This window comes from Lipotes vexillifer, unplaced genomic scaffold (genome assembly GCF_000442215.2).
Source record: "Lipotes vexillifer unplaced genomic scaffold, Lipotes_vexillifer_v1.1 scaffold822, whole genome shotgun sequence".
NCBI classification, from domain to species: domain Eukaryota; kingdom Metazoa; phylum Chordata; class Mammalia; order Artiodactyla; family Lipotidae; genus Lipotes; species Lipotes vexillifer.
The window spans coordinates 3,276,110-3,285,352 of NW_006770496.1; the positions used below are offsets into that span (position 1 = coordinate 3,276,110).

Genomic DNA, 9,243 nt, shown 5'->3' on the forward strand with positions numbered 1-9,243 from the left:
TTCCCTACAGTTTTATATACAACTGCACAATCCTGAACCCAAGTTACTTTCAGTCTTTCTAAGCAATCCTGCTTCTAGATTATCCAGAAAGAGAGAGATGTCAGTCTTGCTTATGTAGTTTGCAAAGGAAATGTTACATGTATTTTCTTAGTCATTTATTTCTCTATTTTATATAAATTCTAATTTTTTTCAAAGTATATCCAAAGTTTTGCATGGCACAATTTAAAATAATTTATATTATGCTTATTATGCTTATTTTCCTAATTAATTTTTAATCTTAGCCCTTCACATTCCTTTTTGAAATGAACTCATGGAATGTGATATTTTATTCATGTATAGAAAGAGAGGTTTTTGTTGTCATCTGAGTGTCAAGTGACTGAATATTAAATCATCTTCCAGAATTCCTAGGCGCTATAAAACTTCCCTAGTCAATTTGCTACTTCTTTCCTAGAAGCAAGAAAAGACATTAAAAACAAACAAAAGAAACAGAAATCTTCGATGATGAGACATATGATGAGGCTTTATCTTCCAAGGAAAATAGTTTATCCAGGCTTGGTTGCTGACCACCATTTTATTAGCTACCTGACTTCATTCTGGTTCTGTCATTGAATCTTTATCATGATTCGGACCTCAGCTTTTTCACCTGGGAAGTAACTGAGTTGACCAGAAGGAGACCCCTTGTCATGCTCACCAGGTGTCTTCCTAAGACCTTCCTTCCTGCTTTGCAGATGCAGTGTTTGCAGGTGCCATGCCCACAATGGCAAGTGTTAAACTCTCCGCACTTCGGCCCATTGTGAATCATCCACATTATGAAGATGCAGGTTTGAGGTTAGTACACAAATGTCACATTGTTGAAAACAAATTTTTCTTACAAATAGTGAGTGAGGGAACCAGCAAAATAATGAGAAGTGTTTCAAAAGGATATGGTGAACTGGGGTTTATAGAGTTTGGGGACAAAGAATGCTGAAATAAGATGGCTAAGTTCAATACAAACTGTTAAGGCCCCATAGGACAATAAAACTACAGTCTTTGGGGTTATCTTCTCTCCTAGGCAGTAAAAAGAAATCACCCCATGTCTGTTTCATACAGGTTACAGGGCTCCCAACACCCAGGTCCTTATTAGTTATCATCACCTTTTAAGTTCCCCAGGAGATTCACTAGCCTATAGTTTTTATTAAGGTTTTCTTATAGGCTATTTTTCTTGAATTCTGAGGAGTCAGTTGAGATGGAATCCCATTCAAAGAGGATTTTTTTCTCATTTTCACCAATATAACCTACTAGAATGATCTTGTTTTTTGGGTTTTTTTTTTACTAATTTTTTACAAGTTAGAGTGTTGTGTTCTCTTTGTAAAGGAAATAGATTTAATTTTCATGCAATTTCTAGGTTGATCAGCTAGTCATTTTCTAAGTAAGTGGTGAATCCTTATTAATATTTTGTGTAACAGCAAGACATACCTTTTATAAATAAAAAGCTTTTTCATTAAAAAATCAATGTTAGCAAACTAATTTCCAGAGCAATTGTGTTGAATAAGTTTCGTTTTTTGTATTTTTTTTTTTTTAATTAGGAATAAAATGGAGAGCCATTTAATGCTAATTGTTCTCAAAGTTAGGACTGTTGTACCTTTAAAGTAGTCCTGTAGTTGTGTCTGTGTAGCTCATGCTCTTACTTGTGATAGAGTGATGGAGAATTTAAAACAAAAACAAGTACTCAAACAAACCAAAAGACTAAGTTTGGAAATGAAGAGATTCATTAAACTGAACTTTTTCTCTCAGGACTCTTGTGCTCCCTGTGCTTTTCTCCACTGACCTCCCCAACGCCCCTTAGCAGGAACTCCTGTGAAGAATGTTCCTTTGACCTGATTCTTCTGTAGAGTCTTTCTTCTAGTTCCACTCAGTGCTTTTGTCCAAATAGGTTGATTGCATTCTTTTGATCTTGAAAATCTTCTGCCTAATTATTTTTCTTTAGAGCCAGAACAAAGATAGTATATTCAATGTATAGTCGAAAAGCAGCTGAAGAAGTGAAGCGAGAATTGATAAAGTTACAAGTGAATTACTACGTTCTGGAAGAGTCCTGGTGTATAAGAAGATCCAAGTGAGTGCTTAATACAGTATTTTATATTCAGAAGACATTAAAGTTAATTCAGTCTCATGGCAAGTGCTTTACTAGTTGTATGTGTGAGATGTATATAATAGCAAAGTACAAGCAGAAAAAACTTTTTTGATAATTATTTGGAGTTTTTTCTTTTCTAGTCATTTTAAACATCTATTTATTTTATAATGATTTACATGTGCACATTACCTTAAAGGTATTGGCACTTATTGATAATTTCCCAAATTGTTCATATTTGCCTTTGATGTTCTTTTGAGAAACTTTTATTTAAAGTTGGATGTATTTTCTTTCAAAAGACTTGTGGAGTCTGAAACCAAATAATGGAGAGTCTCATTAATAATAAAGTCAGGCAGCTTTGTCCATACCACATCTCTGCACCGTACCACATCCTGTGATAGATGGGACCCCCCACTCCCAGCATCAACTCAGAGTGAACTTCTTTCTTTCTGTTTTGCATCTTATTTGAGTGGGACAATAATTAACCTTACGGTGACCCGTATTCTCTTGGGTTTATAGTTTTACAAAGTATCTATTTCCACAGAGAAGTTCACTAAGCAGAGTAGAACAGTAAGAGTAAGATTTTAAAAGCAAATGTGAATTCTAAAGTTGACTATTTAGAAATGTTACACTTGGGTGACTAGACAGCAGATGATAGCTTGCTATTAAAATATCAGAGCATTCACCCCATGAGGAATACAGAAAGGAATAGTTTTATCAGAAATCAAGGATATTTTATGGAATACTATTATTTTTAAAATTCTCACTACTCTTTAAGAAAACAGAAGTCTCCAGGAGATTGCTGTATCTGTGGCTTAATCATACTCATTTACCATGTATTTCAACAATACACAAGGGTGTTAAGATGAAATGATTAAATATTGACTTAGGAGTAAAGATAGTTCTGTGACACAGTACCTATCAAGCATTGCCCACAAGGAAACTCAAATAAATTTTTACTGTTGAATGATTTTCCATTGAATATGTCACAGGTGATTTGAACTTAATCAGGATCTACAGAAAATGTTATTGAGTCATAATTTAGAAAACGCTTTAAGTCTTTATGAACGTAAGAATATATGTGAAACATATACATAACCTTTAACTTTGTTATATAAATTTAGGACAAAAAGTCATAAGCATCTCTCATAACAATTTGATGAAGACACTGTAATAAATGAATGATGGGCTGACATTTGCAGTCAGAAGGACTCAGGTTTTTGGCAGAGATTTCCACCAGCATTGGGATCTTCTTTACTGACTTAGGGTTTACTCTCCGACTCTCCAGTTCAGTGATGCCAGCCTGAAACACCTGTAGGTTACTGGAACATAAAAATTATTTCATGACCTTTTTTCCCCAAGCTAATGATGAACCTTGATTCAAGATTCTTCATTTTTTCCTAGACTCCTGCATAGTGTTTTGGATATGTGGAAATTGCAGAGGCTAAGGTGCTTCGTTCTGAAAAGAAAAAAGGGACTTCCCTGGTGGCACAGTGGTTAAGAATCCGCCTGCCAGTGCAGGGGACATGGGTTCAGTCCCTGGTCCGGGAAGATCCACATGCCGTGGAGCAACTAAGCCCGTTGATGTTGATGGAGCTAAGATGTTGATGGAGCTCCTTGGATTTGCATAGTTGTAGTAGTCTCATGTTCTGATGGGCAGAGCACTGGTGTTTGTACACAAGAAAGGATCAAAAGACAAATTTAGGAAGTATGGCAATAAATCTTGCACACTAAACAAAGTCAGCAGTAAAGTAACTGGCTTCTGATCATCTCCATTGAGAGCTCACTTACAGGCATTAAGACTGAGAGTTGAGAGGGGTGGAGGTGTCTGCCAGCTTCCCCACCTCTGGACCTTGACTTGCTCTTGTTGTATTTGTTGCAGCAGGAGTGGGGAGGGAGGAAGCTGAAGAAGTGGCTTCCTCTCATCTGGTTTCCCTGCTCAGTTACTGAAAGAACACTGTCTACTACAGGATTATAACTCTCAGGAAATCTTAGATAGGTGCACTCTGCTTAAAGCTGGAGACAAAACACAGCTGTGCTGTCTGTCCTGACAGGGAAGCAGGTGGAGGGCTCAGACAGAAGAGGAAAGGGAAGAAGGGCTAATACTTAGCACATACCTTTGCAGAAGGAAGAACTGAGTTTCTGGCCAGAGAGCTCTCTACCAGAATCAGGATCTTCTTTATTCCCTTGGCCCTCACTCTCCAATTCTTTCTGTTATGCCAGCCTGAGACAGCTGTATGTTACTGGAAAAGATACGGCAGAACAGGGGGAGCAAGTGGGGAATTCAAATAGGAGAAGAAAGGGAAGAGGGACTAATATCTGTCTGGAGCTTAAACTGTACTTGGCACCTTGGTGGGCACTGTATTTATGTGCTCTCATTTAGAAAGTGGGTTAATTGTATGCTTGATTATTCCTTAAATACTTGATACCCTGTGTTCAAATACAAGTAGGAAGATATACTCAAATGCAAGTTGTAGATGAGTTCTTAATTAACTCCTTTTTTGTTCTCAGTTCTCTGCTCTCTTTCTCATTAATTCCCATAATAGAGTTGACATAAAATTAAAATACGTGAATTCAGAAGAAAATTATTCAGATTTTCACTAATGCCATTTTAAAGATGTAGCTGGCTGGCCTGGGGAAACTTCAGAAAACTCAGGAAAGGACTAAAGGACGTTAGACAGAGCCCACAAAGGCAGCTCTTGGCCCTCTTCTCTTCCTGAAAGCAGTTGAACTCAGTAGCTGGTACTTCATATATGTTTTACTCTCTACTGTCATTGGCCTGCAGCGTAGTAACGGTTTGGCCTTAGTATGTGTGAGAAAATTAAAACATAGAAAATCCAAGTTCAGTCATATTTTCGTACATTGATAGAATCTAGTGTCGACAAGGGTGTGCAAAAAAGTGTGCACTGAACACTCTTTGCAGGAACACTCACTGGTAATACCTTTTTGGGAGATAATTTGATAGAAACAAAGTGAAAATTGTGTAGCCTTTTGACATAGTGATAGTGCTGCTTCTAGAAGTTTAGCTTATGGAAAAATATGGGCATAACATTGTTTATATCAGCATTGTTTTATAATGACAAAATGAGAAACAATTAAAACGTCCATCCATAAAAGAGTGGTTAAATAATACATAGCAGTACTAGCATCTATGAAAAAGAATAAAGTAGGTCTTTATGAAATGCAACAATGACCACTTTTTATTGCTAAGTGAGGAGTCCCAGGTTAATCTTGTTTTTGTAAAAGCAACCCGGGAGCATCTGTGAATATAAATATGTCTGTGCCTATGTTTTTGTGTGCTTGTATGTCTGAGAGTGAAAAGGTCTAGCAGAATGTATGCTGGATTGTTTATAGAAGCCACCTCTGAGAAACGGTGTTGGAGGTGACAGTGACTTTCACTTATTTATTTTGATAGGTTTATATTTTGACACTTTTTGGGTGAAGGTTACCTTTAAATTAAAAATGTTAATTGAAAAGGAGAAAGCATGTGCATTTCTGTCTAGTGCTTGCCTCGTGGTGGAGAGCAGGGGAGTGGGACTGCCATTGGGAATAAAAGGGACTTGTTGGAAATGGTTTTTTCTCTTATAAAGAAAAGTGAAACAACTATGACAGAACATAAGCTGTTGCAAATCTCTATCGTTTTTCCTTGATTTTTCTGTTTTTTAATATTAAAGAAAACATAAACGTTGTGAAATTCCTTTCAGCTTTTTTGTTTCTATTGATATTTGGAAGAGTCCAGCCCAGTTGTCTTGTAAGAATGTCCCACATTTGGATTTGTCTAATTTATTCCACATGATTAGATTCAGCTTGACAGAATTTGGCAAGAATAGTACATAGAAGGTGTGTACTTTCCATTATGTCACTTTGGTAGGTACCTGTCACTTTGTTCTATTATTGGTGATGCTAAGTTTGATCACTCGATTAAAGAATGTTACCCAGTTCTCTCCATTTTAAGGAGACAAATCTCCTTTATAATCAATAGCCTTTCACCAGGTAGTTCTTGCATCCACTTCTTATAATTCCCTGAATTAGTTATTACATTGATGATTATAAAATAGTTAGGTAATACAGATTTGAAAGTAATATATCAGTTACTGATTAGGTGATCTTTGACGTTACTATTGTAATTGTTTTGGGGCACCATGTACTGTACCCATATAAGATGGCAAACTTGATGGGTGTGTGTGTGTCCTGACTGTTCGACCAACCAGCCATTCCCCCCAACTCTCTCCCTCTCCTTGGGCCTCCCGACTCCCTGAGACACAGGCCAATTAATAACCTTTCAGTGGCCTCTAAGTGTTCGAGTGAAAGAGCTGCATGTCTCTCTCTCACTTTAAATCAAATGTTAGAAATGATTAAGTTTAGTGAGGAAGGCATGTCAAAAGCCAAGACTGGCCAGAAGCTAGGTCTCTTGTGCCAAACACTTAGCCACATTGTGAATGCAAAGGAAAAGTTCTTGAAAGAAATTAAAAGTGCTACTCCAATGAATACATGAATGATAAGAAAGTGAAACAGCCTTATTGCTGATATGGAGAAAGTTTTAGTGGTCTGGATGGAAGATCAGACCAGTCACAACATTCCCTTAACCCAAAGCCTAATTCAGAGCAAGGCCCTAACTCTCTTCAGTTCTGTGAAGGCTGAGAAGGTAAGGAAGCTGCAGGAGAAAAGTTTGAAACTATAGAGTTTGGTTCATGAGGTTTAAGGAAAGAAGCCATCTCCATAACATCAAAGCGCAAGGTGAAGTGGCAAGTGCTGATATAGAAGCTGCAGCAAGTTATCCAGAAGATCTAGCTAAGATCATTAATGAAGGTGGCTACCCTAAACAACAGATTTTCAATGATGAAATAGCCTTCTATTGGAAGAAGATGCCATCTAGGACTTTCATAGCTAGAGAGGACAAGTCCATGCCTGGCTTCAAAGCTTCAAAGAACAGGCTGACTCTCTTATTAGAGGCTAAAGCAGCTGATGACTTGAAGTTGAAGCCAGTGCTCCATTTATCATTCTGAAAATCCTAGGGCCCTTATGAATTATGCTAAACCTGTTTTGCCTGTGCTCTATAAATGGAACAACAGAGCCTGGATGACAGCACAACTATTTATTTACAACATGGTTTATTGATTTTGTTAAGCCCGCTGTTGAGACCTACTGCTCGGGAAACAAAGATTCATTTCAAAATATGACTGCTCATTGACAATGCACCTGGTCACCCAAGAGCTCTGATGGATGTGTGACAAGATTAACGTTGTTTTAATGCCTGCTCATGCAACATCCATTCTGCAGCCCATGGATCAAGAGTAGTTTCCAAGTCTTTTAATTTAAGAAATCTACTTTATAAGGCTATAGCTGCCATAGCTAGTGATTCCTCTGATGGATCTGGGCAAAGTCAATTGAAAACCTTTTTGGAAAGGATCCACCATTCTAGATACCATTAAGAACCTTTGTGATTCATGGGAAGAGCTCAAAGTCTCAACATTAGCAGGAGCTTGGAAGAAGCTGATTCCAGCCCTCATGGATGACTTTGAGGGGTTCAAGACTTCAGTGGAGACAGTAACCGCAGATGTGGTAGAAATAGCAAGACAACTAACTAGAAGTAGAAGTGGAGCCTGAAGAAGTGACTGAATTGCTGCAATCTCATGATAAAACTAATGGATGAGGAGTTACTTCTTATGCATAAGCAAAGAAAGTAATTTTTTGAGATGGAATCTACTCCTGGTGAAGATGCTGTGAAGATTGTTAAAATGACAACAAAGGATTTAGAATATTATATAAACTCAGTTGATAAAGCAGCAGCAGGGTTTGAGAGTAATGATTCCAATTTTGAAGGAAATTCTACTGTGGGTAAAACGCTGTCAAACAGCATTGCATGCTACAGAGAAATCATTCATGAAAGGAAAAGTCCATCAAGGTGGCAAACTTCATTATTGTCTTATTTTAAGAAATTGCCACGGCCACCCCCGCTGTCTGCAACCATCACCCTGATCAGTCAGTAGCCATCAACATCAAAGCAAGGCCCCCCGCCAGCAAAAAGATTCTGAAGCCTTATCACTGAAGGCTCAGTGATGGTTGACGTTATTTTAGCAATAAAGAATTTTTAAATTAAGGTATGTAATTCTGCTGCACACTTAATAGACTTCAATATGAACATAACTTTTATATGCACTTGGAAACTAAAAAATTCATGTAACTCACTTTTATTGCAATGTTTGCTTTATTGTGGTGGTCTGGAACCAAACCCGCGATCTCCCGGAGGTACGCCTGTATAATGTTCTGTGTCAGTATATTACCACTGAGTATGTGCTTGATACAGTCTCTCCCTTAATCCCTTATGTCATGGGTACTTCCCATTTTACAAATGTGGAGAGTGAGACTGAGTGAACTACCCAACACAAAATTCTTGGTAAGTAGCTGAGGCAGAATTCAACTGAGATTTCCTACCCCACCACCTGAATTCATGGGTATTATATGTCTTCTCTTTCTTTATAGTTACCTTCGCTGTGTTCACCTTGTTCTCAAGAGGATTTATGGTAGCTTACATAAATATAAATAACTATGATAGGATTTTTTTTAAAAAACTAAGTAGAAAAAAATGACAGAGCATGAACATAAAAAATGTGTTCCTTTATCTGCCATTATATAATGTACATTGATTTTTAATCTGCACATTAATTTTTCTAGGCCTGGTTGCAGTATGCCTGAAATCTGGGATGTGGAAGATCCTGCTAATGCTGGGAAACCTCCCTTATGTACCCTCTTAGTAAAGGAGTCCAAGCCTCACTTCACCACTGTATTCCAGAATAGTGTTTACAAAGTCTTAGAAGTTATAGAGGAATGACCGCTGCCTACAGAGAAGTCCACCAGTAATGGTTTTCATGTTTTGCTAATAGCTCATGCCTTAGTTTTTAATTCAAATCCCCAAAACTTTTATAAGTAACTGTTTTCAAATGAAAAACGTCTTATTTGGTCAATTTGAATGTCATTCTGATTGTAAAAATACCTATACGTTTATCAGTTGGTTACTATTTCAGTGCACCCCTTAAAATTTGCTATGCAAATGAGTATATGCTTGTACTTGACTTAAACATTTGTCCTAAAGTGAGCAAAGCTACCTGTATAAAAAATATGATGGGTCGTGACAA

General features: G+C 37.4%; 1 protein-coding gene across 1 annotated transcript in view; it reads left to right on the forward strand.

Annotated features, from left to right (window-relative positions):
• The window catches only part of DPY19L1 (dpy-19 like C-mannosyltransferase 1), an 87,515-nt gene extending 78,576 nt beyond the window's left edge, over nucleotides 1-8,939 (forward strand). Inside the window, exons 19-21 of the mRNA XM_007446125.1 lie at nucleotides 729-828; nucleotides 1,967-2,092; nucleotides 8,783-8,939. Of these exons, the coding sequence (XP_007446187.1) occupies nucleotides 729-828; nucleotides 1,967-2,092; nucleotides 8,783-8,939 (383 nt within the window). The remainder of the gene's footprint in view (nucleotides 1-728; nucleotides 829-1,966; nucleotides 2,093-8,782) is intronic.
• The last annotated feature ends 304 nt before the right edge of the window (nucleotides 8,940-9,243 follow it).